We start from the raw sequence: 27,982 nt of genomic DNA on the forward strand, positions 1-27,982 counted from the left end.
TAATAATGCAATTAGTAATTATATATCAAATAATATCGATTGCACCACGTGGAGGTGCTGCGAATCTAAAACAAGAGCCAAAAGTATTACTGAAAAGAGAATTGCGACACAGTAATCAGAAGAACCACTGAAAAAAAAACCGATACAGTAGTCAGAAGAGTTACTAAAAAACAGTTCCTTCTCAACAATACAATAACTAAAGGGATTATCTACATTACAAACCCGAGCAACAAACTTCATCTTGTTTCGTAACATTACTTTACTAATTGTGAGGTAGGAAATTTTCAAAATCAAACGCGAAAAGTGCTTCGTTATATTTAAAATTCTCGAAAATAACTACGCTATCTATGTACTCATGTTTAAAAATATGCAATACTAATTGCGACGTGTCCAGTACAATGATATTGGAGGTTACTGATGAATGGCCATCTCTGTACAGCTCTTGTAATTGCATCAGATGATCTAAAAGCAGGAACAACTTTCCACGAATCCAGTGGAAGAATTTTATAAACGCAACGCTACTTCAAGAAACGCGATCATTCATTATCGCAACATTAATATAAGAGAAAAACTAATTTGAACAATATCGCAAATTAAGAGTAAAAGTAATTGGAAATCGCGATGAAATAATGCCGCAACACTAACTCTAAAACTAAATTCAATGAAAATTATTATGAACAATACAAAACTGTATGAACAAAAAGCTATTTCAAATATTTTAACACTCTAAAATTAATTAAAAGCAATGACTCTATAATTTAATTTAAAACAATAAAGCAAGATAAATTTTACTATTAATACTACAAAAATTCAAACCAATCGCGAAATCATAATTCGCAACTCTAAAACAAACACGATTATCATTTTTTCGCAACTCTAATTTAAACCGTAATCAAATTTCTCGCAACACTAATAAACAGGCGCGGAACTATTTCGTAACTCTAATTCAACCTGTAAACGATTTCTCGCAACACTAGCAAGAAAAAACGCGATTTGCCCAAAGAAGATGAACAATGATGGAGAAGAAAAAAAATACAACTACAAATACTAAAAGAGCACAGTGACAAAGTAGTAACGAGAATGACTTCCCATGCTATGGAATCATTTAAATGATCCAGAAGATAAGAAGCCATTTGTTGTGACCCTCTTCGTGGCAGTTTGCCGGGCCTCTTCGGCATCTAGCCACTTCTTTCTTCGAGCGCAATGCCCGCTGAAACTTACATCTAGCTCGAGTCTTTCTAATCGCAAACTAAAATATAACTTATAAAAGTGAGATAATAATATAAATCGCAAAAGCTGACCTCAATGCACATGGACGGTCATCGATCGTAGTGATCGTTGTCCGTTCGTACGTGCGTACTCGAGCAATACCTACATAAACGTTCGTTTCGGGACCTACTCGCGACCTATTCGCGACCGCGACCGCGATACTAAATTCGAAAAATCGAAGAGTAAAACCAGAAACAAGTGGCATGTTCCATTGTACCAATTTCATTGTCGATTTTTCAAATTAGATTTCCTGAAACAGGTTGGACACGCGACCAAAGACTGTGCCAACCTGCCCGGCCCTACCTACTTATAATTAAACACAGGCACTCCAGAAAGTAAGCTACCTATCCTAATCAGTCGCTCTATATTTAAAAAATAACAAAACAGGCACACCAACACACTCATACCACGATTCTCACACATACCACTCGGGCGCAGACCTAAACTAGGGAGAACGTCCCGGGACGTCTCCGACACCCGAGCTTAACATACAACTTTCACACTCTAATTTACGTACCATTTTCCTGAAATCGACTGACAATGGCTAGCAATCATTGCGTAAAACGTGATTGAAACACGTTTACAACTATATGTGAGATATTAATAACTGAGATAGAATACATATAATTTTTATAGAAATTACATGTCCAAGTTGACATGGAATTATTATTATAATTGATTGTATAATTATTAATGTAATTGTAGTGTATTTAATAGGTATTATTATAATAAATTCATACATCAAATATTTGTAATGAATGAAACAATAGAAACGACGCAATTCCACATCCTAACCACACACACATGAAGAAAATACGTCGTGCACGATACGCTAACATATTGTCAGTCGCTGAGAAATTTTTTATAAAATTACAAACTATGGTCATCGTGCTCAATGTCTTTCACCCACCCAAGTAGCACCTGGGCACGTGAGTGAGATCCTGACAATGGACACGGAAGGGATTAAACCTGAAAATCCTGAACTGAAAAAATGATTAATTTATATAATTTGTATCTAACGGACTATTGTATTATTTTATTTCAAACTGTAATGACTCTACTCTTTCAGAAATTATTCAAATTGCAAGAGAATAAAGACAATGAATAATTTGTTAAAAAAAAAAAATACCATGAACAATCTAACAATTGACTCTAAATTAAATATTGATAGAAATAATCTCAGACGACTTCTTCATCAAAGCACATTTTCGAAAGCAGTATCCAAACTTGTTGCTTTGATTCAAAAATCTGTCTATCACGAAATAGCTTCTTGCACATAAAATTTCATACATATTTTTGCGGAAAAAATCCCAATCTATTATGTTTCAAATTCTATTAAAGTTCATGATTATAAAACTTAATTAATTAAATCATTTAATAGCATTATAAAAGGGTAGATGAAATTGAAAATTATTAATTATTAATTACTATAACAAAATATATCAGCAGTATCAAGTAATAACTGCATCTTTCAAAGCTACGAAGGAGGATATTCGTCTTTTCTACTATGAAATGCTCAAACGGAGTCGTTTTAATAATAATTATTTATAAATATTTATAATTTATCTATTCATATGGATATTTTACTTTTGGAAATATTTATACTGAAGATATTTTGATTTTATAAGCAATTACAATAAATGTATATATCCTAATTGTTAAAATCGCGATGTGCAAGAAGCCCTATCCTGATCTAATACATGAAAAAACCTGAAAAAAATGTTACTACTCACGGGTATAAAATATACCCGCGGTCACTATGCTCATCAAAAACTCTACGTATACAACCAGTCACCCGTGCCGATTCGGACCTTTCGTCCTACGACATGATTGAGTGACCGGAGGAACATAAATGCATGCGACTCACGCGATAGATGTGAAGAACGTTGTCATCGATGCTGCACTGGAGCAGGGAAAGTTATCGTAAAGACTCTCATCAAGTAAATACCACTGAGAATTCCATGGAGAACGCCGTGAAAAATTTCTTAAAAAACATAAAATATTTTGTTTTTAAAAATACAATATTTGTGAAAATTTAAATTTTAATAATGATAAAAATTGGGACTAATAATTTTAAGTGCTTTTATTTTATAATTTTAATTTTACATTCGATTTCAGTAGAAAGAAAACTATGAAGAATTTAAATACACCGTGCTAAAGTACTTACATTTTTAGCTTTTGAAGCATCATGTGATTCTTGGAAGATTAGGGGAAGTGTAGAAGATCTGTAACAAAACATCAAACATTATACTCCGTTGTTAAATTTGAAAAATTGAGTAAATTAAAGTACAATATATAACTTACAATCTTGATGTCCTGGAGAGGCCTTATCCTCTTGAGCACTGACTCTATATCTCGAAAACGAACACTGAACAAGAAAAAATACAAAAAAAGAAAAATAAAAGACTATCAATGCGCGCGTTTAAGTAATAATCGACGAACTCACTGACTCCAATCTCACGAATTATAATTTAAATGAATTGATTATTTAATCTAATGAGAGCCATTTTGCTCAGAAAAATATAAAAATATTTCGCAACAAACACTGACTCTACCGACCGCATTGCGCGCGGTCACTAAAATTTTCTGAAAATAAAGTTGGATTAGTTGGAGGAGGGCAGAGGATAAGTTCATTTAGAAAATACTGCTATTTTTCTAGAACATGATTGTAAACATGATGATGAAACTTGAATATGTATTAAAGATATTAGTTGTAAATTAATAGAGTATATCTCAATACTGAATACTGTAAATGAAAGACGAGTATTGTATTCTAAATGTTCATTATTAGAGTAAGAAGTATGCACATTAATAATATATCACGTCAAATGTTATAAGTATCCAAAAATGTTTCACAAATCAAATGTACTTAAAAAATAGTATTATGAAAAACGCGTGAAAAATTTTGCTTTGAATAATTAATTACGCATTAATCGTTTGTGTATACCAAAAATAAATGAAATGTTACCAAATTTCCGTCAAACAATATCAGAGTGTCCATTAAATTGTGGCGTCTATGTGTTCTATCTTATCTCTGGAATCAAGGAATAACCTGCACAAAAATAAACCAAAAGTTAGAACAAATATATCAAATGAAGGCAAATATGTAAAAATGAAACGATAATCACCTCAAATTCTACTAAAGAAATGTACGAGATAAGCTACCGGTAACCGTACGAGTGAAATCGACGATTGAAATAAAATCGACACGAAAAGTTTCAAAGTATTACACGATTTCGTTACCGTAATGCTCAATTAATTGTTAAATATACGCGTATTAATTAAATGATACTATTAATAACGTATAAATGCACGTTTTATCTTAAAAAAAATACACAACACAAATACAAATCTAATAACTATTGATTTAAATTTTTACCTGAGAATTTCTGAATGACACTTCCTTCTGAATGACTTTTTTGGATAACACTTTCTTCTTTAGAAACGAAATGTGCTACCTTCCGCCATTCTTTCCGTTTAAAAATCGATCGTGAGAAATATCGATATGTTCGAGAAGTATACTCAGCACTGGGGCGCTGTAATCTCTAATTAATTTAACCTGACACGCGCGCATTTCACACGATATGTTAACTGACAATGAGACTAAAAATAAAAAATTCTGATCTAAATACACAAAATTCATGAGAAATTCTTAAAAAAAATATTTTTATACTTCGAAAATATTCATACACTAGATGAAAAATGATCGATACTTTAAACTGTTATAATTTCGAGAAAAAAAATGTAGAATAATTAACTTGATTTTGTTTTAATGAGTGAAGTCTCCACTTTAACAAACTTGAGTTTATTTCGTTCAAAAATATTTATTTTTATTATTGTTCGATAAAGACAGCAATAAAGATTAATTCCACCCTTCCACTCCTATGCAGTGCTAACATTTCAATTTCTCTAGGCTTGCTAATAGCAAAAAACTATATATTTAATTTAACAAACATTTTAACAGATATGACTTCTCGCTCTTGTTTTTCTATGATGTATAAATATTTACAAATTCTGTTTTATAATAATCGAACGGCTTCATCAGTGACATCTACTGTTACGCAATTTATAAACGTCAAAACAAAATCCTAACCTATGAGTCGCGAGAAGTTCGCGTCAGTCAACTTTTGAGGTTAGCTGTCAAAGCATAAAGATGTTTATCGTTACGAAAGAAATTGACAGCGAAAATATTGGTAAATTATGTCGTACATGTCTAAGAGAGGATGGCGACAAAATGGTTTGTTTATTCGTGGGTCCGGCCGAGTCGTCTCTTGCTGCTAAATTACGATCTCTCTCCTGTCTCGAAGTAATACACATTTTCAAACTCGTGATTGTTTGATTAGAACGAATATGAAACTTGATTTTTCTACATCTGAAATCAGGTTTGGCAAGGCGATGGTCTTCCAGAGAAAATGTGCGACCGTTGTGTAACCAGAGCGGAATCAGCTCTATTGTACAGAGAACAATGTCGTGCAGCTGACAGAGCATTAAGACAAGCTGTTTTAAAGGTAATAGGATTTACCACGATGTCTGATATAGATCAAATCTTCTTTTAAGATCTTGCCTGAAGTAAGAATCACATCACTTTCTTCATTATTTTTGTTCAAATCGCATTCTAAATAGACTTGATTGAATGTTTCAACCTGAATTTTGTACAAGTATCTATATTGAGTCTTACTTTCTATATATGTATAGTTTTATAAGAAAATCTGGTGCTATATGTCTATACTTTTATTCATCATTAGACTGAGGATTTTTATGCATTTATGAAAAATTTGAAAATGCAAACACAAGCATAATGCATGTAATATACAAAAAATATATAAAATATTCAAAATATAATATTTCTTATAATACTATGTAAATAAAATAATTTTTCACTTAGGTTTCACTTAAATTATCTTTATAAAAGTATAAAATTGCATAAACATTCACAGTCTATTCATGACCACATGCGCATCTCATTTAGAAAAGAATATGAACTTTTGAAATACAGGTTTCAGGTCTAACATCATATGCTGCAGGTTACAAATTATACCAACAAAATCAAGGTTTTATGCCTATTCAAAACTCCCATAAGACTTTGAAATGCATAGAATGTGGAGCAGTATTTACAAACTACCAGGATCTCTGTGCCCACAGCAGATCACATTTGCCTTTTGTTCAAGATGATATACCAATGCAACATATGCACATAGTAGAATCGCAGAATCCATACTTCAATTTTAACTTTGGTCACCTAAGCTCTAATTTAACTCATGAGAGCATTCAACATACGCAGCTATCTCCATTAATTAGATCGAACGTGATGCAAATGATTCCAACAAATGGAGAAAATCCTACTCGAGCTGCTTGCGCGCTACACTGTTCTCTGTGCAATCGCACGTTCACCAATAGGACTCAATTAATTAGTCATAGTATTACTCACACTTCGGAAAGCATTGAAATGCCCTGCGATAACGAGAATATAGATATCTGTGAGAATTCAAATCAAATTCCACAAAACCTAAGTTACGAGAGATCGATTAATTCTGTTGGGAATTCTATTCAGAACTTGTCTTATCACAGGTCAACGACAAACGACAATAACGAGATGCAAACCTTGGGATTTCCAGAAAATATGGATCTAGGAGACGAAGTTCGAGAATGTAGCTCTCGAATAAGAAATACAACGATACCTGATTCAGATTCGTACAACATAGATAACTGTCGTGCTGCAAAATTTGTGAAAAGTTTCGAACGTACGGACAACAGAGAAAGCATCGATAGATATCAGTCATACTCTTCAAATCTTAATTATAGCAAGCAGCAAATCGAAAACGGACATTCTGTAACTGTACAGATGAAAAAGTACAAATGTGATGTATGCTCCAAGTCATTTTCTCAAAAATCAAAATTGTTAACACATCGATTCTCTCACTCTGGCCAACAACCTTTCAAATGTCTCAGTTGCGAGAAAGGTTACTCGTCAAAGAGCAAACTAAATGCTCATATGCGTCTACACACGAAAACTAATGTACATCCATGTAAAATGTGCGATAAAATATTTGCATATCCATCTTATCTACGGGAACACTTGAAAACACACAAACGAAGCAGTAACAACAACGCGAAAATCGAAGAGAACAAAACTTTCGAATGCGTCAACTGCAAGAAAAAATTCCGTCTACTAAAAAATCTGAAAGCTCACGAACGACTTCACACTGGAAAAGGTCTGGTACGATGCGAAATATGCGATAAGACATTTAGCCGAAATTACAATCTGAAGATTCACTTGCGAACGCACAAAGCAACGAGGCCACACAAGTGCGAGTATTGCAATAAATGTTTCGTACAAAAAGGCAATCTCGCGGAACATATGAGAATTCACACGAAAGTAAAACCTTTCGAATGCAAAGTATGTGGAAAGCGCTTCTCGCAGTCGAGCCATTTGAAAAATCATGAAGTATCTCACACTACCGTTAGGCAACATCAGTGTCGATTGTGTGGGAAACGATTTAAACTCGCGAATCATTTGAAGAGACATCTGATTTTGCACAATGGTACGAAATCGTACAAATGCCATCAATGTAATCAATTGTTTTCTCAAGCGTTTAGCCTCACGAGGCACTTAAAAAGACACGAATCGCATACTTAATTGATATGTATACGACTTTCGTATGTACATATCATCTTACAAATATACAGTTCTATGTATATAACTTTTTAATATTGTCGTCAATCACTTATTTCCTCTATCTTAATTAAAGATATTTTATATTGACATCATACTATCATATTAAATATAATTCGTATAATTAGTTCGTTGTCTTATCAATGTCAAATAGGAGCAACTTAAAAGTAAATTTATTTTTTAGAAATCAATTATTTATTTACAAAAATAGATGATACTTTATATTATTATATACTTTTTTTAAGGCAGGAAGATTAAGAGTTATGATTTTTCATTGCAAGATGATAGATTTGTATAAACCTATAAGAGAGTTACCTGTATAATGATAACTAATTCATTTGTAGTTTTTAAGGACAGTGGTGAGTATGTGAAGACCTTCTTGAAGTTGTTCTTTTGTGATCGTGAGTGGAGGTGATATTCTTATTATTTGACTATGTGCGGGTCTAGACAGCAAACCTGCTTCTTTCAATTTCAAACAAATATCCCATCCTTCGGCAAAATCTGAAGAATATTAGAAATTAAGCGAAGTAAGCAATGTATATCATCACAGACTTAAAGAAATACCTTTATTGATCACTAAACCAGCCAACAGGCCTCGACCTCGAAATTCTACCACTATGTCTTTCGGAAGTTTTTGTAATTCCTTTCGTAGAATTTCTCCAAGCTTGTACGCGTTCTCTGCAAGATTTTCTTCTTCCAAAATTTTAACTGCTTCTAGAGCGACTCTATTACCAAGTGGACTTCCACCGAAAGTGCTACCGTGGGACCCGGTTTCTAAGCACATAATTATCTGACAAAATGGTAGATTTAGATTGAATTAATGTTACGTTATGTTTAATACTTGTTTATGCGAATTTTTAATCTTTTCACATTCAATGATATACATACATGCGACATTGTACTTTAACATATCGTTATTAGAATAATTTACATTTTCATTTTAATGAAATAATTGAAATAGGGTTGGAATCAGATTTTCGATAAAACTGATCATAAATCTTATCAAATTCTCAGAAAAATGTGTTTTCGTTATTAGTAAGTAATAAAAAAACAACTTTTCTCTCAGACTAGGAAAAGATTCGATCTTGAAAATTGCACTTACCTGTTCGTCCGCTAAAATACCAGAAACAGGATATAACCCTCCAGACAATGCTTTTCCTAATACGAGAATATCTGGTCGTTGATTTTCGTGATTTACCGCCAATCGTTTGCCTGTTCTACATAAACCAGTTTGGATTTCGTCAGCAATCCATAATACGTTGTATTTGTTGCACAGATCTCGTACACCTTTCAAGTAACCATCCTGCATATGAAAGTTTAGGATTTGGAAAGATCAAGAAATGTTCTTTCAAAAAATTTTACAATAAAAATAGAACTCCATTCATCCGAACTCCAATTATTGAAATTATTGTTCTCTGGTCTATATAATTCGAAATAAGTTAATTATATACGTTTAAATTTTATTACCTTTTGTCATACTGTGCTTTTTATGAATAAAATTTTTCAAAATTTGAAAAGACAATGTATATCTGAAGATACACAAGCGTGAGAAAAGTCAGGAGAATAACAAAGTTAAATGAATTCCAGTCGATTTTATTCGAATATATATTTTCCTTATTTGAATTGTTTGTTCCCCGATGAGTTTAAATAAATGAAATTCTACTGCAATTAATTTTACGATAATTTTTTACTATCATTCTATACAAATTTTGTTAAAAATGAAAATAACTTACATCAGGTATCACGACACCAGCTTCTCCTTGAATTGGTTCCATCATGTACGCGCAAATGGTTGGATCTTGTTCAAATTTTTCTTCCAAAGCTTTAAGATCATTATATGGCACTTTGTCGAAGCGGGGAACATAAGGTCCGAAATCGATATAGCAATTTGGGTCTGTAGATGCAGACAACGCAGCTATAGAACGTCCCCAAAAGTTATTTTTTGCAAAGACAACGGTTGCCTGTTCTGAAGGTATCTTCTTTATTCTATAACCCCAACGCCTAGCCACCTTAACAGCGGTTTCAGCTGCCTCAACTCCTGTAATAAATATATTTATGTATTTTAATTTTTAATTTTTTTAATTTTACTCGCTATGCGCACATGCATTGTCACTCAAAAAATTCGAACACTCATTTACTTTACTACAGTGACTTTAATTTTTATAATCATTATAATTATACTGCTGCTCATAACCATTCGAACGACTTTGAAAATGTCGGTGGACGCTGCGTAAATAATTTAAATTGCCTCAATTAAATTAAAGAATCATATGTGTTAACAATAGATAACAAAGAACTTGTTGTTAGAAGTAAAGTGTAAAGTATACCTAAAAGGAATATGTGTTGTTCAAATAATTATATATAACACTTTCAATTTATTTTCCATTTTTCTTTTTTTTCTCATACCAGTATTCATCGGCAAGAATTTATCCCAACCCAAAAGCTTCGTCAAATATTCTGCTAATGCACCATGAGGCTCCGAATAAAAAGCTCTGGACGTGTGAGCGAGCTTCCCCACTTGTTCTCTCATTATTTTCACCAAGCGTGGATGACAATGACCTTGACTGACCGTTGAGAAACCCGCTAAAAAATCGAGATACCGTTTTCCTTCGACGTCCCACAAATAAACGCCTTCGCCCCTCGCGAGGACCACCGGAAGTTGTTTGAAATGTCTACCGCCATATTTCATATCACGATCGATCAGTTCTTGCGAACTCAGAGATCTTTTTAAATTCATTCTTTTCGTTAAATTAAAGATTCGTGACGTTATAATCGGCTGCATTTTAACTTTCAAGTGTAATATTCTAACTAATTTTGAAGTTGTAGAATCATTCGGAGAAGAAACCTCCTGTTACTGTGTTTTCAGAGTCTGTCTTACATTTATATGGAGAAAAACGGAAAGAGTAGGGGAGACGTGTATTGCTTATTTACACGGGATGTTTTTGTATATAATTGATATATGTATCGGGGGGATTTAAAATAATAAAGGTTACAGTGTAACTGAAGAATTCATATCTGATAAAATATCGTTATGGCGCCATCATGCTAAACCAAACGAGAAACTGCAAACAATACATATATCATAATAATCTGATCGCGAAACGATGTATCTGAAACTCTCTGTAAGTATTTGGAGTAATCCTGGTTTACTAAAAAATATTGTAATAAATTTTATTAGAAAATAAATTTTATATAGTTGCGACAATTTAAAAATGTCCAAATACTTATAGATGTACTTATTTACTTGCGTAAGCGGGAAATTATATATATATATATATATATATATATATATATACATATATGTATATACACACAAACTTTCTATTTTTTCTTATTTGCTTCATACTCTTCTAAAACGGAGAAACAAAATTTATAATTATAGTGTGTACAATTGCTAACAACAAAGATTACGAAGCTTTCAAGTAAAAAAAGGATTATTTGATTAATATATTAAAATATATATTATTAATATATTAATGTTTTTTTTTGTTTTCGTCTTTCAAATATCCGATAGGAAATTGATTATATATGACAAATGCACAAGTTAAGCATGTCTTAAAAGAAGCAATTGTCAACGTTGACCTATAATGTTCAAATGCGATATTAGCATTTAAGTTTAAGCCAAGATCCAACGTCTGACAAACGTCAGAATAAACATTGATCTCGTGACGGTACAGGATAGAACCATATCACATATAGCTATTAATAACCAGTATGTAACTCGGATAATTGTTTTCTCTCTGCATGTGGAAGATAACAGCTTCGACAGCTTTCTAGTCGAACGATGTTTTCTTACTAAACCTGTCCTTAGTTTAACTTCATCGAATTTAACTTCATTAATTTACAATCCATCCAGATTATATAGAGGATTGAGAATCATAGTGTTTTAATAAATTTACTATAATGTTCCAATATTTATGAACGGTAAGGTATTGAAATCGGAGAAGATGTAAAATATCTGGTCTTTTTATAAAAATTTTCGAATTTATCATTGAAAAAAAAATTCATTGCATGTTTTTCTTAAAACTGCTTAATCTTTCTCATGTAAACTATTCTATAATGAAAAAAAGAATGAAAGTCTGCTGGTATTGGCAAAAACGAAAATTTTGCTATGTATTAATTTTGTACTAAGCACATATTCTTTCTATTTCGTCGATATAATTATATAATATAAAATTTCAAAGAATTTTTTTATAATACAATTTATTACTTAGCATACCGGGAAATAACTCGAGAAATGATATCAGCGCATTCTTTTATTTGCGATTCAGTGATGACTAACGGCGGAGCTAATCTGATTATATGACCATGCGTTGGTTTCGCGAGTAAACCTTCGTCTTTCATTTTTAAACACACATCCATGGCATCGATATCTTCTTTGATGACAATAGCATTAAGTAGACCCTTCCCACGAATAAGAGTAACTACATTCTTTGGTAATTTGTTAAGCTCGTTTCGGAGAATATGTCCGAGCTTTTCGGCATTTTCCGCTAATTTTTCTTCTTCTAGCACGCGAAGCGCTTCAAGGGCAACTCTGCATCCTAGAGGGTTGCCACCATAAGTCGAGCCATGTTCACCAGGCTTTATAGTCAACATTACAGAATCATTGGCTAATACACCAGAAACAGGATAGAAACCACCGGACAGAGCCTTTCCAAGGATCAAAATGTCAGGTTTTACATTTTCATGATCTACGGCCAATCGTTTTCCTGTCCTTGCTAAACCAGTTTGTACTTCGTCGGCAATCCACAAAACGTTGTACTTCGTACATAATTCTCTCACACCCTTCAGATAGCCATCCTTAAATATATTATATCAAAATAAGAAATAATCTTTCATATATAAAGGCTACGGAAAAGAAGAACACGCTAAGTACATTCTTATTAATTTTTCCGAGTCACTTTATGATTCAAAAATAATATTTTTATATAGAATCATGATACCTTTGGTACGACGACACCAGCTTCTCCTTGGATGGGTTCCACCATGAAAGCACAAACATGAGGATCGGCCAAAGTTTGTTGAAGCGCTGCGAGATCGTTGTACGGCACCACCTCGAATCCAGGCATGAATGGACCAAATCCACCATAACTACTAGGATCCGTGCTTGAGGATATCGCACTCATTGTTCTACCCCAAAAATTACCTTCCGCAAAAACAATTTTCGCTTGATATTGTGGTATACCTTTACACGTGTAAGCCCATTTGCGTGCTAGTTTACAAGCAGTTTCTCCGCCTTCTACTCCTGTGTTCATCGGAAGCCATTTCTCATATCTAAACATTTGATATTTCATTCGATTATTGAAATTTCGTTTAATTATCTAAAAATATTTAACGTTTAAAAATATTTAAAAATATTTAACGTTTAACATTGATTATTAAAAACATAGGAGATATTTTATCCACTCTGTTGCGAGAGATTTCTACTATGTACTATATACTAAATACTAATTACACTATATATCAAATTACCTGAATTTGAAAAACAAACAGTTTATATACATTAATGCTCAAAAGAGTTCAAACACTTGTTTATCTTTCATAAAATATAATTCAATCAATAAATTTGCGGAAAGAAACAAAATTAGATAAAAAATATTCCCCTTCTACTGACACAGAAACTGTCGACATTATTTTAAATAGATATAAGCGAATATAGTAATGCTTTTTAAACAAAATTTACATTTAAGAAGGTAATAAACATTGTTATTAATTTGAAAAATACTATATTTTAAATTCATATGGTATAAATTTAAAATTTTTTTTTGCTGTCTATTATTTTTCATTCCTATAACAGATTTTCACGTATAGATTTCTGAAAATGAATTTTTTTGAAAAACAATAAATATTAATTTTGATCATCAGTTGCAAATCATTGATTTGTATATTTTACTAACATTTATGTATTGCACGAAACGGTATATCGTTATATGCGGAATTAGGCCGATTATCTGGTGCGAGGTGCGAGAGCAGACATTGTGTAAACATGTGAGAGCATATCTCCGCAAATTGCAAAGATGCAAACAAAAGGAAAGAGAAGGAGAATATGCTTACCCGAAAAGTTTCGTAACATATTCTTCGAATTCTCCTAATGCATCCGAGTAAAAAGCACGAGAAGTTAATGTTAAAACCTTCGCTTGTTCGATCAAAACCTTGTAAATTCTTGGGTGGCAATGACCTTGATTAACGGCAGAATAAGCACTCAGAAAATCATAATAGCGCTTGCCCTCAACGTCCCACATGAAAACTCCTTCCGCTTTGCATAACGCAACGGGAAGGGGATGATAGTTGTGAGCGCCATATTTTGATTCACGTTCGAAAACTTCTTGTGACGTTATAGATCGACGATTTCTCTCAGCCTACGATTATTATTATTATTATTATTTAAAAGGTTGAGAAATTCGACAAAGAACGTTTTTATTATAAGCACCGCAATACATTGTGTCTTCGCATACTTTAGATTTGACATTTCTTATTACCTGGCAAACCAGATTCAAAAGATATTCCTTCCTTCTAGATATCACACCAATTTTTCTGAACATCATATTTGTATCTTTCCGCTCACGTACTTCTATAAAAACAAATCGTTTAATCGAAATCTCGCATTAATCAGTAGAATTTAATTCATAAAATCGACATTGCGTGTATGAGTATCTCAGTGCAAAAATACGATATTTTTTTATTGATATTTCAAGTTTCGTATCATTCTGATTAAAAAGAAAAACAATTCTTCTGCATCACTTGATGTCACTTGAAAAAGTAGTTTAAAGCCCTTTGATTTTTCTTCAGTGCAAAAAAATTAAAAGAAATAGGAGACATTATCACCGCAGGTATTAATATTTGCCAGAAAAATTATCACAATTGTACCCCTCCCCCCGTGTTATCGGTGTGGCAAAACAGACTATCAACACGGTGTTTGTTTAAATTATAGGTAAGTCTTTACCTTTGCAAATGATTGTTCGTATTAGCGGGATCTACGCGTTGCTACCAGTGATCGATGAATGCAACGACCGACTGACTAGTCGGAACCTCTTCTCCTTCTGTGCTCTTGAATTTATTCCGAACTATCCTCCGAAATATCCTCTCTTTTTCTTTTTCTCTCTCTCTTTCTCTCTTTCTGTTTTCCTCCTCTAACAATATTTGTTCTACATTAGGTTTTTCCAAGACTGTCAAATTCTAGAAGATACGATATATCAAATACATCTCTACATAGTTAATCTTATCGCATAGCTTAATATTTATTTTTATCCATTGTACGTACATTCGTATTCATATCGGAGATAAGAAAAACGATATAATTGTACTCTATTAGCGGTAAAAGTACCACGTCTTATTATTTAAGCCCAAAAGTCTCAGTTGGAAAATAAATGTGATATTCTTCTCCAAATGACATCGAATCATCATCCATTTCAGTATAAGGCAATTTTGTATTTTACGAAAGATTCAGGAACTGCATTGGATAGTGATGAATATCACAGTAGATAGTTCCTTTCATCACTACATGATAAACAGAGAATTGTATTGATAAATTATATAACTTGACGATCTTTCTCTTTCTTCTTATTTTAACTGTATTTTCGAAAACTCCATGCACCGAATTGGCTGAAATTTTAGAAATAGGTTCCTTTTCAATAAGAATGAAGATTGCAAAAAAAACTTTTTGAAACTTAATAATTAAGACACTTTTTTTTTATTAAAACATTTTTTTATTTTTTTCCATGTCGATAAAGTAGATTTCTATGAGATTTTACCACGTGATAACAGCCACTATTATAAATGGAGTAACATGTCAATAGAAATATGTTTTAAATTCGTCTCGATGTTCTCTACAATACGGTGGGAAAAAAATGATGTGTTTCCTATTTGTTTAATCCAAAATGACCTTGATTTAGCTATGAAAACAAACAGTTTTCGAAATTTTTTTTATTGACACCTACTGTACATCCTGTACCGTTCAACTTTTGTTGTAAACTTTTTTTTGTCAGATGGCTGTAAGTGGGTAAAAAAATCGTGCATTGCGTTACAAGTAACAACCTGATATAACTTCCTATGCCTATAGGTACATGCTTATAGATGTCGGGTCGATATTACCCGCCAAATTTATGGCCATGTTTGTTAGTTCTTAGAATTTGTGATACGATTGAAGCATAAAATATTATTTATTATTTATTCGTCTCCTTAAAATTCGATTATCGTTATTATACGTTCCTTGAAGATTAAATTTTTGATAAAAATGAGCGAAAATGATTATGATGATTTACGTAAAAGAAATATAGCCGAAAAAAATGCTATCGTAAGTACTTCTGATTTAAATTTCTAACCTATAAGCGACCGGTATATGTGTATTTAACTTTTTAGTTTGCCGAGATTTTCAATGATTTAGAAAAGAAAACAAACGAAATAAAGGAACTTGAAGAAAAATACAATGACGCGAAAGATGCAAAAAAATCTACATCCACAAAAAGCCGTAAAATTCGATCTATTAACAAGTTTAAAATTAAACGCTCGGAACTTGATTCATGTAAGAGGTATAATACTAGAAGTAGATCGAGGAATGTTTATGAAGATAAGGGAGAAGAAAAGGAAAACAATTTGACTAAATCCGAAAAAGCTAAACGTAAATGGTTAGTTTTATTTCCGTGGGCAAAACCATTCCAACGATCAATCGATTTAATGAAAATAGAATGCGATGCGGACGAAGAGCAGTACAATGATAATTTGTCTGAAACCAAAGTTAAAATTAAAAAACGAATTTACAATATGAACAAAGTTACTTATAACTCAAATAACATACCATCTGTCGATGAAATTACGGATGAAATGCTAGCTAATGTTGCAACTAAATTTTCTTTAAAAGAGTATTGCAGCATCAATGGATCAACCTGTCATCAATGTAGACAGAAAACTTTAGATACAAAAACTGTATGTCGTTCAGGAGAATGTATTGGACTTAAAGGACAATTTTGCGGAGTTTGTTTAAAAGGCAGATATGGTGAAGACATTGTTACTGCATTAAAAGATCCTGTATGTTTTATATTTTCATATATATATATATAATTTATTTATTTATTTTTTCTTATAATTATTATTTTTACAGGACTGGGCTTGCCCACCTTGCCGTGGTTTATGTAATTGTAGTATATGTAGAACAAAAAGTGGTTTATCTCCAACTGGAAAATTAGTTCCAGTGGCAAAGGAAGAAGGATACTGCTCAGTTATGGATTACCTACAATTTGCCGACACAGACGATACATAATTTGGAATGTTACAAAATTTATAATTGAATCTTGATGAATATTTTTTACTGACTGTAACATTTTTTATTTTTTTTTACAATTATTTTTTATAAGCATAATTTTTTATATATTTATATTGTTTCTTCTTTGTTTTTAATTTTCTTTTCCATTGTTATTTTACTGCAATGATGCCATAACGTCGTGGAGATAACATAGGATCAAATAAACGTAATATCGCAATTTTAGAACACTGATTACTGTTCTGTAAAAATATTATTCTATCCAACATAATGGCTGCTTCTAATACAAGACCAACATGTACCCTTAACATTTGAAATATATAAAACTTCTTCGTTAAATGTGCATAAAGTTGAAATGTATTTGTTAATGTTTCCCGTGATGGTATCTAGGAATGTAAGTATTCTTTAAAAAAAAAAAAAATGTACAACTGTAATATTTATAATGATGTTGTTATACCTTCTCCAAATCTATTCCAATTTTTGAAAATGCCCATTGAGCGTAACTTGGAAAATCGTGTAAAGGTCCTCCGCGACCTACTTTAGCATTATAAATACCTATTAAGAAAGAAAAAAATAATAACGTATACTATATGAAATAGAGTGAAATTAATGTAAAAACAAATATACCCAAGGAATGAAAAGTCACTTGTAAAATTGCTCTATAGAACAATGACGAAGGTACAAACTTATTTTTCATGCTCCTTTCAATAGATTGTTGTGCTAACATTCTAGCATTCTTAGAAAAACTAATTTTTTTATTAAATGTTTCATTTGACAAATGATAACAACAAGGCACTATGCATAAAATATTAATGTCTTTCGTAGCTAAAAATGTTCTAATAACTGAATCAGTGAGAGAACCACATGTATGTAAACCAGTTAATATAAGATTTTTATTTATATCCCAATTGCAAAAATTTTGTTTTATCATTTTTATATAATCGGTTCTATCATTTATTTCTTCAACTACATAGCGTACCTAAAACAAAGTGTGATTTATTTGTATGTTATAAAAACTTAATACACATTTAACTATTATAACTACCAGCACAGGAGAAAGTATTAGTTTCTTTTGTAATTTCTTCTGTCTACAAATTGCTCCATTGCTACATAATTGTGAAGAATCTATTGCAAGTACGGGAACTTGATGATTTTCTGCTAAGAATGTTGATAGATATGCTTTCCCAGCACCAGCATCAATTACTAAATTATTTGTTTTTGCAGCAATTTCCCCAATGATATTACCAAGGGATTCAACCTCGTGTAATTTTTTTGCATTTATAAATTCTACCTTAATACTTTCATACATACATTTATTTTCATTGTTAATATGTGGCAATGTATTTGAGAAATCTTTTGAATTTATTTCCATAGAACATGATTGCAAAGATAAAGATTTTGCCAATTTCATAAAATTATTTAACATAGGATAATCGTCATTTTCTGTCCAATTCATCCAATTTAATTCGTTCTTCTCTAATTCCGATCTTAAAGTTTCTGGTAAACATGTCATCCATAAGTTTTCAGTAACAAAATCAACTATATGACAATTTATCAACTTGTGATACGTATTAATGAAATATATAACTTTGTCGAAATGTTCATCATACATAACTACAATATTTATAACATTGAACTTAGTACAATATTTATTTATTATAAATTTTTTCAGACAGATAATAATAATATACTTAATATGACTATGAGAAACAAAAAATATGAAGCCAAAACATTAGTAATATTATTTTGGTTTTTGTTCATTTAAGTATATTCTTGTGTAATTAAAAATTCAGTTTATCCGTTTCTGGGTATGACGAACATATTTTCGCTAGTGCACAAAATTTGGCATATTGAGATTTAATATTATCTATGGTTTTCAACATATCCACCGTCTCGTCATTAAATTTGGGAACATTATAAATATCCTGCAAAAGCTTTCGTGCAATGGAAACACTCTTCTCTGTGTTACATTCGTTAGTACTCAAGTATTGTTCCAAAATACCACTGTAATACCCCAATTGTGCACCTAACGAACTGCCTTTATGGTGTCCATAATGAAATGCAGTTACAAAATGTTTTTTGCCAAATTCGAAACCTTCTTTGTAACCTATATCTTGGGCATTTTCTTCAGCGAGTAGTAAATCTTCGAACTTCTTATTTATATCTATATCTTCTTCATCAGACATAATTACCGTTACGTATACATCGAATAATCTAATTTAATTTAAAAATCTAATTTTAACCATTCCAGATTATCAGTAGCTACGAAACAAGCAAATATCAAATAATTTCGAGTTACTATATTTAAGTACAAACATGTTTGCCAATGGTTAAAACCATTATCTGCTTCGTTCATAGTTAATAATGAATATTCAGTTAAGGTTATAAGTCCGTACGAAAAACAAATATATATATTTCTTTTTTTTTTTTTTATTAGAAATTGTCATACATAAGGTTGTAGAAATATCATTGATTTCGAAGAAATTTACAATCGTAGATCGGAATATATTTGTATTGGAATAACATGGCTAGAACCAACTTCAGAGGTGTGTCATGTTTGCAACAAACGCGCTGTCCTTTCACGTAGCGTATCCAACAATTTTTTAAGTTAACATTTCGTAAAGAATGCTCGCGTTAGGACCTAAAAAAGACGGTGGACCCAATACGAAATTTTTTGAGTCCCAGGAGATCCTCACACAATTAGATGGAATTAAACAATGGCTGTTGAAAACCTGCAAAAAGGTACATCAAAACGTTTGGCTTCGAGATATGTATATGATCAATTGTTCACTAGTTTATATGCTATATTCTGACACGAATTAGTTTCTTCATATTTTTTTCAATTGTTTTGTTGCTCTGTCTAATTGTTACTCTGTAATTTATTAAGATCATAACTTTATTTTTAAGTTAATGTAGATATTATAAACATTAGTAATATGTAAATTAATCATTTGTTATGTCTCTTTTCTGATAAAATGTTGCTTTTATACATTCAAATAATAATTTCATTATATAGCATATGAATATTTTATTTTATAAATTACATTGCACAGAAATGTATTGAATTTTGTCTAATTATTTTGACATTTTAAAATATTTTTCTTATACCTCTATCAAATATTTTTTAGTATGTCCAAACGGATCCTCCCACAAATAAAAGTTTAGCTACGTTGGTAGTACAATTATTGCAATTTCAAGAAGATAATTTAGGGAAGAATGTTTCGAAACCTCCAATGACAAGACTTCCTGTATGTATTCTTCGATTGTTAGAATGTAAAATATTTCTTTGGAAACTAATACATTTATGAAATTTGTAGATGAAATGTTTCTTAGATTTTAAACCTGGTGGTGGCTTATGTCATATTCTTGCTACAGCATATCGTTTTAAACAAGAACAAGGATGGCGTCGATTTGATTTCCCTGTTGGAAAAGTAAGCATGACATAAACATAATTTAATAATTACATAATAAATAAATATTGGCTTTTAGTCAGGATCTCGTATGGACAGAACAGTAGAAATGTTAATGGCAGCTGAACGAGCTTTGGTACAGAATCGTTGTATGATTATACCAAATGTATATGTTAGACCTGATGTAGATAAATCAACAGCTGCAAAAGTAAAAGAAGCAGTTCGGCGACATCAAGGTAGTATTGTTGAAAATGAAACAGATGCAACACACATAATTTACCCTCCAGTTGATCCTATGGAAGAAGAGTATGCACGACCTTGTATGAGACGAGAAAGATCTGTCCTTCTTCATTGGTATTATTTCCCGGATAGTTATGATTCTTGGACTACATTAGATCTACCCTGGGACTTTCCAGAAGGTACACTTACAAATACAAATATGAAATCGGTATACAAAGTATCGGCAACGTGGGCGTTAGACTTAGATCAATATAACGAATGGATGAACGAAGAAGACTACGAAATAGATGAGAACGGTCAAAAGAAAATACATAAATACCGACTTTCGGTAGAAGATTTAATGGCTCAGCCGTCTCATCCTCCACCTTCAGCAAAAAAACCAAAAAGAAAACGATCTCCTAGTCCGTCACCGAAACCAGGAAAACGTAAAAGCGCGAGAGCACCATCAGGTGTTCAAAGTACTTCATCTTCGTCATCACTTACGACTCCAAAAAAATCACGTGGCGGAGGAGAAGAGGAAGATGATCTCACTCAAGGAATGGAAGATCCACCGGCGGAACCTCGGATCGTAGAAGTAGTTGCTACTCCTACGAATCCTCCTGTTACTGGTCAAGGTAACATTCCAACAAGTGGCTCTACTTTGACCACAACAGGCAGTAAAAAACAAGATAACGAACTTCAACCGCTCAAATCTGGTAATATGGCAGATTTGGATGAACCTATGGAAGGGGATAAGGGAAGTTCTCAAAGCACTCAAGATAGGGAGGAACGAGACGCAAGCAAAGAAAGAGGAGAAGGGAATAAAGGAGACGAACCGGAAGATAATGTTACTGAGCAAACGCATCATATTGTTGTTCCTAGTTACTCAGCTTGGTTTGATTACAATTCGATTCATACCATAGAAAAGAGAGCTTTATCCGAATTTTTTAATGGTAAAAATAAATCTAAAACACCGGAAATTTATCTCGCATACAGAAATTTTATGATCGACACCTACAGATTAAATCCTACGGAATATATTACATCGACTGCTTGTAGACGTAACTTAGCAGGTGATGTCTGTGCAATTATGCGTGTACATGCGTTTTTGGAACAATGGGGACTTATTAACTACCAAGTGGATGCAGAATCAAGACCGACACCTATGGGACCACCTCCGACATCACATTTCCATGTGTTGTCAGATACTCCGTCAGGTTTGGCCCCAGTTAATCCAAATCCTCCAAAAACACCACAGCCTTCTGCCGCGAAAACATTGCTCGATTTAGAGAAAAAATCATCTAGCCTAGCAACAGAGGAGAAAGCTACGGCCGGGGTGATGGCAAACTTTGGATTAAAAATCGATCAGTATTCGAGAAAACCAGCGGTTTTGAAAAACAAACAAGCTGCTGGTGCTACTCGTGATTGGACAGAACAAGAAACGCTTTTACTGTTAGAAGGACTAGAATTACACAAAGATGATTGGAATAAAGTTTGCGAACATGTTGGTTCGAGAACGCAAGATGAATGTATCTTACATTTCTTGCGGCTTCCCATAGAAGATCCATATTTAGAAGAAGGCGGTCCAGAAGGTTTAGGTCCATTAGCTTATCAACCAGTACCATTTTCTAAAGCTGGCAATCCAGTTATGAGTACTGTGGCATTTTTGGCCTCGGTCGTTGATCCTAGAGTTGCTGCAAGTGCAGCCAAAGCTGCTATGGAAGAATTTGCGGCCATTAAGGATCAAGTACCAGCAGCCTTATTGGACCAACACTTGAGAAATGTTCAAGCTAGTGCCAATTCTGATGGTAATTAACCTTTATTTTACCTTTTACCTTTCTTTTTTATTTTCTTCTTATTATATTAGAGCATTAAATGATAATTTTGAATAATACCTTGTCATATTAATTATTTTCCAATTATTTAGGCAAATTTGATCCAGCCGCGGGGCTAGCACAATCGGGTATAGCTGGGACAGGACCACCCGAACCTCCAGATGATACACCAGCTTCAACTACTGGAAACGTACCAACAACAGTGGCTACATCTCCACATTCGGCAACAACAGCTTCTATAGAAATGAAAAAAGAGGAACAAGAAAAACCTAAAGAATCTGAGATTGACCAAAGTCAATTAGATATAACAAAGAAAGAAGATGAACTAAAAGAAACCGAAGAAGATACAAAATCAACTGTGGATGCTGAGTCTATGGAAGCGAAAGAAAAGAAAGATAAGGTAAATTATTATCTTTATTAAATATTATTCATCTCTGTTGTCATTTATATGATTTATTTATTTTTTTTTTCACTGAACTATAGGTGGTACGAGACGCTCAACTGCAGTCTGCAGCTGCAGCAGCATTAGCGGCAGCTGCTGTTAAAGCAAAGCATTTGGCAGCTGTAGAAGAACGTAAAATTAAATCTTTAGTGGCATTGCTCGTTGAAACGCAAATGAAAAAATTGGAAATTAAATTACGTCACTTTGAAGAACTGGAAACTACAATGGAACGAGAACGTGAAGGTCTTGAATATCAGCGACAACAACTCATTACAGAAAGACAACAGTTTCATTTGGAACAGTTGAAAGCTGCGGAATTTAGAGCTAGACAACAGGCACTTGGGCGTTTAGCTCAAGAGCAGCAGCAACAGCAACAAAATCAACATCCTACATGGCAACCTGCTGCACAACAACAACAGCAACAACAACCGCCAAGTCCACAACCACCAGGTCAACAACCACCATCGCACACACCTCCCCAACAAACATAATTTTTTTGTAAGGTATATATCATATTTATAAATTCCAATTATTAATCAGTATAACAATGTGTTATTATATGTTGACAGAAAGTATGAATGTAGGAGGAAAAATTTTTTTTTTTTTTTTTTAATGGGGGTTTAGCGTCGCATTGACTACGAGGTCTTTAGCGACAGGAAAAATTGTGACTGAAATTTTTAGTATCAAGTATAGTATTTTTGCAACATAGAATAATATTCGTTTTATTATTTGCTCTTATTTAATGTAACTAGACATTTTCAACAAACTTTTATATCATGTAAATGTCAGATCTTATAGAAATTTACATAATTTAATCGCGTATAAACATATACATAGTTTACGCGATAATTTTACAATTACATTTGATTTGTTTTGTTGCGATACAAGAAAGATATTCAAATAGTCGTCATAAAGATTTTATATAATTCAACCTATAAAGCATGATTATGGACGAGTTCCAAAACTAGATCAGTCATAAGTCGCGCACATTCAGCTCCTCCTCGCGGTGGTGCTCGTGTATTTTGTTTTCCTTCACTTGTTTCTGATTTTTCATATAAATCTGGAGCCTCTTCGCTTTCGCATGTGGCAATTGGCAACATATCCAATGCAAGTCCTATACCGAATCGCCCGCATCGCCGCATTTCCTCGTTTAATCTATAAATGACGAGAGCCGCTAGATTAAAAAATGTACTAAGAATTTAAAAAAATTTAGCCATAATCTTTTTTCTCTTACAAACATATGTTAAATATTATTATTATATGTTACTATATGTGTTATTACTATATGTAGTACTATATTACACGTGTTGCTTACAGTTCCCACATTACGGATGGATCTTTTGGTGGCTGTTTTGGATTAAGCGTTTGTAACGAAGACATTAGATGAAAATGATAATGTTGAAGAAGTTGTGTCATGTGCGTTCGTCTAATTTCTCCGTTTGCACAACAATACAACAAATTCGCAAGATCAAGAGCAAGTGAACCAACTCGAGATAGTTGAAAATCAACTAAATAAACAACCTGTAAAGTCATTAATCGTAATTTAAAATTTGATTCAACTAGATTTTACTATTTCCAATTTCTATTCCCTAAATTAATCTAATCGAAATTTAATCAGTATTGATATTCATATTCAAATTATTTGTACTTTGTGAATGAAACAGAAAACCAAAATAACTATTTTTGCACTATACTTATATCTGTTCTTTCTTTCCTTGTTTCAATAAATTGAATAAGTATGGGAATAGAATTTATAAAAATCCTAACTATTTCGATAAGAAAACACGATTTATTTATACTTATCAAGAATTCTATGCTTGATGCTGGATAAAATTAAGTCGATAATTAAATTCGAATAATTTTTATTTTTATGAACTATACGAATATTTGTTATAATATTGAGACACACAATTAACAATTGATAAGAAGCAGGAAAGAGATAGCATCTAAAAATCTTATTAACGAGAAATTCAAAAAAATAGTACTTGTATAAGACAATTGGTAACAGACGCAAAAAAAGTTAGTATCTAAAAATCTTATATAAATTAATGAATAATAAAATTATACCGAGAAACACTATTTCTTGATTCTTCGATTCCTATATAGTTGAATCGTATAACACGTGTTTACACACTTTTTTATATATTTTGATACGATCATACATGTAAAGAAAATATTCTTTACCTGGTTATTAAATGATAATAAACATTATCTATACATAAGACTTACTTCTTCGTTTGGTAATACCAAATCGTCTTTAAATAAAATATTATTAGTCCAACAATCACCATGACAAAAAACAGTAAGGGGACCTTGCATGGCTGTTATTTCGCTCATAGTACGAAAAAATACATCATCATTAAGAAATGACCGTAATTTTTCCATTATTTCGATTCTTTTGAATTCCATATGAGTAGGAAGACCATCAGATACCATTCTGATAGCATTCTTAGCAGCAACTTGATAATATTGACGGTACCAATCCTCGTTTTCTGTCCGAAAAAGAACTTCTTGTATACCTTGACCACTGCTTGGGTCTGTCAGTCTTGCAAATTCTTCCGGCCTTGTACATCCATACGTACACGTTAATATACATACTTATACGAATATAATAACGTAACATAATAAAAAGAAGCGCAGAAAAAGAAATATTATTTGACTTGCCTTGTTTCTCTAAGAGTTAAACTGAGCGCATGAAAACCTGCTAAAGCTTTCAGCGCTCGTTTCAAATGTTCAAGTTGTAATCCTTTCCTCCTATCTGCCATTTTAAAGCCTCTTTCTCGTAAATCTTCCATAGCAATAAGATCAATTCGCGCCGTGTATATTTTTGCGACTCCGCTAAAAACCTCTCTACCATTTGTTTGTAATTCATTCAAAGCAGGCCACACATGCGTATAAAATGCTACTTCGTTTTGAAATAGAAGTTCGCTTTTAAAGGCCTCACGATGTTCTCTTGATCGAGGTAAAACTTTGTAAATAATCGCACGTTCATAATTGACCCATTCACAATTTTTTATTTGTTTACGGCCTTTTGCTCGAACACGATATAGCATGGATGTATAATTGTCACCTCTTCCTGAACCAAGTTCTTCTTCCAAGCTGGTAATCTGCACATTAGGTTCATCTTTTGTTATCAATTCACGCACAGATTCTAACGTAAGACGCACGTCTCCTTCCTCATCCATCACTTTGATACTAAAGACAGAAATTACAACTTTTAAAATTATAAAAAAGAAATTAAAAAGAAAAATTTCGTGTGTCTGCAAGATTCTTGAATCAATAAATATCGTAACACTTTAGCCTTTGAACGTGAACGTGAACGAGTGAGTTACGATGTTACAATGCAGGAAATAAGTATTTGAGTGACGAGAGAATAGTAGCTCCCACTATCACAGAGCTTAATTTATTAAACGTAAGTACCCTAGCTAGGGGGGCAAGGACATTAATACATACCAATCATGCATGTAATTTTTATTCTTTGAATGACAAATTGATTGAAATTTTTGTATATATAACACAAATTTAATAAAGGAATAATATCAATTTTTTAAGGAGTAAGAAAGAGATGCCCACTTAGTCTTATTCTATTTAACATAGAATACAGAAGATATAGAGAATATGGGAAAAATAAAAGAATGGAGACCCAAGAAAATTTGCAGAAGATATGATTGCAATAGTGACAGATGCTACAAAGAGATTGAAAAAACTGTTAGAAAATCTAGAATCATACACCAAAAGGAAAGAATTAAACATAATGAAAATCACAATCTAAGAAAAAAAGAAAAGAAATTGAAATAATAAGCAACCAACATACATTTACTACAAGAAATAGACACAGGAAGCGGAAACAGATACAAGAGAAATTATAGAAAGCACTAAACGCGATATGAATACAGTAAAAAGAACAAAAAATAGGAAATTCGACAGATGGTTTTAGCTTATTAAACATATTAATTAACTCAATTATACAGAAATATTGGGCTGGCAAAAACGAGAAGAAACAACAAACATAATATAAAAGTATGAAGAAAATTAAACAAAAAATTGGACAGTCTAAATAAAAGCATATCAGCTTATTTTCTCCATTTGCAAACTTGTGACAACATATCCTGTATATGTAGTTACATACAACAGCACAGTATCATCATACCTCTCAGTAATAAAGCGACTTAAGACATCATTGTATACTCCTGGACCGGTCACATGTGACCTCTGTAAGCATCACGATCAGCTGTTGTTGACAGTATCATGAACTATTTCTGGTGTGATACCATTGCATAAACCTTGAATATTATTGTATCCTTCATAAATCATTTTCGGCATACAATTGTTGTTATCTTAACTTACATCATTGTACATACCATTCTACAGCTATTCCTCAACTTTTCAACAATTCCTCGCATATCTGGGTTTTCTCTGTTTTTGCCACTCGTTCATTTCTTCCATTATACGTTTACCAAGAATTGCCAGATTCATTTAATTTGTATGTGATGGTAACCCATTAATTACAGCTTATACTCCCGACTAATGATACCTGATTTATATTGTTCCTAACTTATAAGCAAATAAAGTATGAATATATAAACTTGAGTTTGCCAAGCAAATTCTCCAGAAAGTGAATAATAAATGATTTTCCACTTCATTCATTGCTGGAACTAATCTTAAGAGCAACATCTTAACATTGATACTCGCACTATAGATCATCAAACGAAAGATACATTGTAAAAGCCAAAAAATATAGCCATATTTCTTATAAATAGGGTAAGACTAACATAAAACATTAAATCAAAGTAAAAATAGATATAGAAATATACATAAAGCCAAAAAACAACTATGATGTAAATACTTAGAATTAGTCAAAAATATTAACTATAGCAA

The 27,982-nt window shown here is 32.3% G+C and overlaps 7 protein-coding genes across 13 annotated transcripts; 3 read left to right on the top strand and 4 right to left on the bottom strand.

The window, feature by feature from the left end:
* Positions 1 to 5,275: 5,275 nt before the first annotated feature.
* LOC122536265 (zinc finger protein 184-like) lies at positions 5,276 to 7,975 on the top strand. 2 transcript variants are annotated; one of them, XM_043668491.1, is made up of 3 exons: positions 5,276 to 5,575; positions 5,652 to 5,777; positions 6,266 to 7,975. In XM_043668491.1, exons 1-3 carry the CDS (start codon positions 5,423 to 5,425, stop codon positions 7,904 to 7,906), a joined length of 1,920 nt encoding a protein of 639 aa, XP_043524426.1. In that variant the 5' UTR covers positions 5,276 to 5,422; the 3' UTR covers positions 7,907 to 7,975. The 2 variants fall into 2 exon arrangements, with proteins under 2 accessions (XP_043524426.1, XP_043524427.1); XM_043668492.1 differs by lacking the exon at positions 5,276 to 5,575 and having other exon boundaries at positions 5,767 to 5,838.
* A 125-nt stretch (positions 7,976 to 8,100) lies between these two features.
* Positions 8,101 to 15,118, bottom strand: LOC122536266 (ornithine aminotransferase, mitochondrial). The gene is made up of 10 exons (XM_043668494.1): positions 14,886 to 15,118; positions 14,422 to 14,513; positions 13,997 to 14,301; positions 12,886 to 13,216; positions 12,355 to 12,742; positions 10,349 to 10,729; positions 9,676 to 9,980; positions 9,045 to 9,245; positions 8,507 to 8,732; positions 8,101 to 8,443 (listed from the first exon to the last, which is right to left on the bottom strand). Exons 2-10 carry the CDS (start codon positions 14,485 to 14,487, stop codon positions 8,277 to 8,279), a joined length of 2,370 nt encoding a protein of 789 aa, XP_043524429.1. The 5' UTR covers positions 14,488 to 14,513; positions 14,886 to 15,118; the 3' UTR covers positions 8,101 to 8,276.
* Positions 15,119 to 16,054: 936 nt separating this feature from the next.
* On the top strand, positions 16,055 to 17,423 carry LOC122536269 (cell division cycle-associated 7-like protein). Of its 2 annotated transcripts, XM_043668501.1 has the most exons (4): positions 16,057 to 16,235; positions 16,301 to 16,551; positions 16,624 to 16,966; positions 17,040 to 17,423. In XM_043668501.1, exons 1-4 carry the CDS (start codon positions 16,176 to 16,178, stop codon positions 17,196 to 17,198), a joined length of 813 nt encoding a protein of 270 aa, XP_043524436.1. In that variant the 5' UTR covers positions 16,057 to 16,175; the 3' UTR covers positions 17,199 to 17,423. The 2 variants fall into 2 exon arrangements, with proteins under 2 accessions (XP_043524435.1, XP_043524436.1); XM_043668500.1 differs by having other exon boundaries at positions 16,055 to 16,235; positions 16,301 to 16,966.
* LOC122536268 (methyltransferase-like protein 25) lies at positions 17,038 to 18,916 on the bottom strand. Of its 4 annotated transcripts, none has more exons than XR_006308363.1 (5): positions 18,244 to 18,907; positions 17,826 to 18,177; positions 17,656 to 17,753; positions 17,294 to 17,584; positions 17,038 to 17,168 (listed from the first exon to the last, which is right to left on the bottom strand). XR_006308363.1 is itself a non-coding variant. In XM_043668497.1 (5 exons), exons 1-4 carry the CDS (start codon positions 18,808 to 18,810, stop codon positions 17,351 to 17,353), a joined length of 1,251 nt encoding a protein of 416 aa, XP_043524432.1. In that variant the 5' UTR covers positions 18,811 to 18,907; the 3' UTR covers positions 17,038 to 17,168; positions 17,314 to 17,350. The 4 variants fall into 4 exon arrangements, 3 of the variants coding, with proteins under 3 accessions (XP_043524432.1, XP_043524434.1, XP_043524433.1); XM_043668497.1 differs by having other exon boundaries at positions 17,314 to 17,584; XM_043668499.1 differs by lacking the exon at positions 17,294 to 17,584 and having other exon boundaries at positions 18,244 to 18,916.
* On the bottom strand, positions 18,897 to 19,417 carry LOC122536271. Its single transcript, XM_043668502.1, has one exon. It carries the CDS (start codon positions 19,382 to 19,384, stop codon positions 18,980 to 18,982), a length of 405 nt encoding a protein of 134 aa, XP_043524437.1. The 5' UTR covers positions 19,385 to 19,417; the 3' UTR covers positions 18,897 to 18,979.
* A 161-nt stretch (positions 19,418 to 19,578) lies between these two features.
* LOC122536262 (SWI/SNF complex subunit SMARCC2) lies at positions 19,579 to 24,797 on the top strand. The gene is made up of 7 exons (XM_043668489.1): positions 19,579 to 19,940; positions 20,327 to 20,446; positions 20,516 to 20,629; positions 20,688 to 22,635; positions 22,755 to 23,062; positions 23,146 to 23,607; positions 24,422 to 24,797. The coding sequence occupies exons 1-6, from the start codon at positions 19,824 to 19,826 to the stop codon at positions 23,593 to 23,595; spliced, it is 3,057 nt and encodes a 1,018-aa protein (XP_043524424.1). The 5' UTR covers positions 19,579 to 19,823; the 3' UTR covers positions 23,596 to 23,607; positions 24,422 to 24,797.
* Positions 23,800 to 27,962, bottom strand: LOC122536267. Of its 2 annotated transcripts, none has more exons than XM_043668495.1 (6): positions 27,466 to 27,962; positions 27,255 to 27,387; positions 25,769 to 26,299; positions 25,334 to 25,667; positions 24,420 to 24,625; positions 23,800 to 24,259 (listed from the first exon to the last, which is right to left on the bottom strand). In XM_043668495.1, exons 3-6 carry the CDS (start codon positions 26,287 to 26,289, stop codon positions 24,037 to 24,039), a joined length of 1,284 nt encoding a protein of 427 aa, XP_043524430.1. In that variant the 5' UTR covers positions 26,290 to 26,299; positions 27,255 to 27,387; positions 27,466 to 27,962; the 3' UTR covers positions 23,800 to 24,036. The 2 variants fall into 2 exon arrangements, with proteins under 2 accessions (XP_043524430.1, XP_043524431.1); XM_043668496.1 differs by having other exon boundaries at positions 25,769 to 26,211; positions 27,466 to 27,960.
* Positions 27,963 to 27,982: the final 20 nt, after the last annotated feature.

This window comes from Frieseomelitta varia, unplaced genomic scaffold (assembly GCF_011392965.1).
Source record: "Frieseomelitta varia isolate USP_RPSP 00005682 unplaced genomic scaffold, Fvar_1.2 scaffold_816, whole genome shotgun sequence".
Classification (NCBI taxonomy): Eukaryota; Metazoa; Arthropoda; class Insecta; order Hymenoptera; family Apidae; genus Frieseomelitta; species Frieseomelitta varia.

Coding starts and splice junctions, on each gene's coding strand:
- LOC122536262 (XM_043668489.1), top strand. CDS start 19,824: ATGCTCGCGTTAGGACCTAAAAAAGACGGTGGACCCAATACGAAATTT. Junction 20,630..20,687: donor TTGATTTCCCTGTTGGAAAA/GTAAGCATGACA, acceptor ATTGGCTTTTAG/TCAGGATCTCGTATGGACAG. Junction 23,063..23,145: donor CGAAAGAAAAGAAAGATAAG/GTAAATTATTAT, acceptor ACTGAACTATAG/GTGGTACGAGACGCTCAACT.
- LOC122536267 (XM_043668495.1), bottom strand. CDS start 26,289: ATGGATGAGGAAGGAGACGTGCGTCTTACGTTAGAATCTGTGCGTGAA. Junction 25,668..25,768: donor TTAACTCTTAGAGAAACAAG/GCAAGTCAAATA, acceptor TGGATGTACAAG/GCCGGAAGAATTTGCAAGAC. Junction 24,626..25,333: donor TGGTATTACCAAACGAAGAA/GTAAGTCTTATG, acceptor ATGACTTTACAG/GTTGTTTATTTAGTTGATTT.
- LOC122536271 (XM_043668502.1), bottom strand. CDS start 19,384: ATGTCTGATGAAGAAGATATAGATATAAATAAGAAGTTCGAAGATTTA.
- LOC122536266 (XM_043668494.1), bottom strand. CDS start 14,487: ATGATGTTCAGAAAAATTGGTGTGATATCTAGAAGGAAGGAATATCTT. Junction 14,302..14,421: donor TTTTGAATCTGGTTTGCCAG/GTAATAAGAAAT, acceptor TAATAATCGTAG/GCTGAGAGAAATCGTCGATC. Junction 8,444..8,506: donor TGGTTTAGTGATCAATAAAG/GTATTTCTTTAA, acceptor AATATTCTTCAG/ATTTTGCCGAAGGATGGGAT.
- LOC122536268 (XM_043668497.1), bottom strand. CDS start 18,810: ATGTATGATGAACATTTCGACAAAGTTATATATTTCATTAATACGTAT. Junction 18,178..18,243: donor TAATACTTTCTCCTGTGCTG/GTAGTTATAATA, acceptor ACTTTGTTTTAG/GTACGCTATGTAGTTGAAGA. Junction 17,585..17,655: donor TTGGAATAGATTTGGAGAAG/GTATAACAACAT, acceptor TTACATTCCTAG/ATACCATCACGGGAAACATT.
- LOC122536269 (XM_043668500.1), top strand. CDS start 16,176: ATGAGCGAAAATGATTATGATGATTTACGTAAAAGAAATATAGCCGAA. Junction 16,236..16,300: donor TAGCCGAAAAAAATGCTATC/GTAAGTACTTCT, acceptor TTAACTTTTTAG/TTTGCCGAGATTTTCAATGA. Junction 16,967..17,039: donor TTACTGCATTAAAAGATCCT/GTATGTTTTATA, acceptor TTATTTTTACAG/GACTGGGCTTGCCCACCTTG.
- LOC122536265 (XM_043668491.1), top strand. CDS start 5,423: ATGTTTATCGTTACGAAAGAAATTGACAGCGAAAATATTGGTAAATTA. Junction 5,576..5,651: donor GATCTCTCTCCTGTCTCGAA/GTAATACACATT, acceptor ATCTGAAATCAG/GTTTGGCAAGGCGATGGTCT. Junction 5,778..6,265: donor TAAGACAAGCTGTTTTAAAG/GTAATAGGATTT, acceptor TTTGAAATACAG/GTTTCAGGTCTAACATCATA.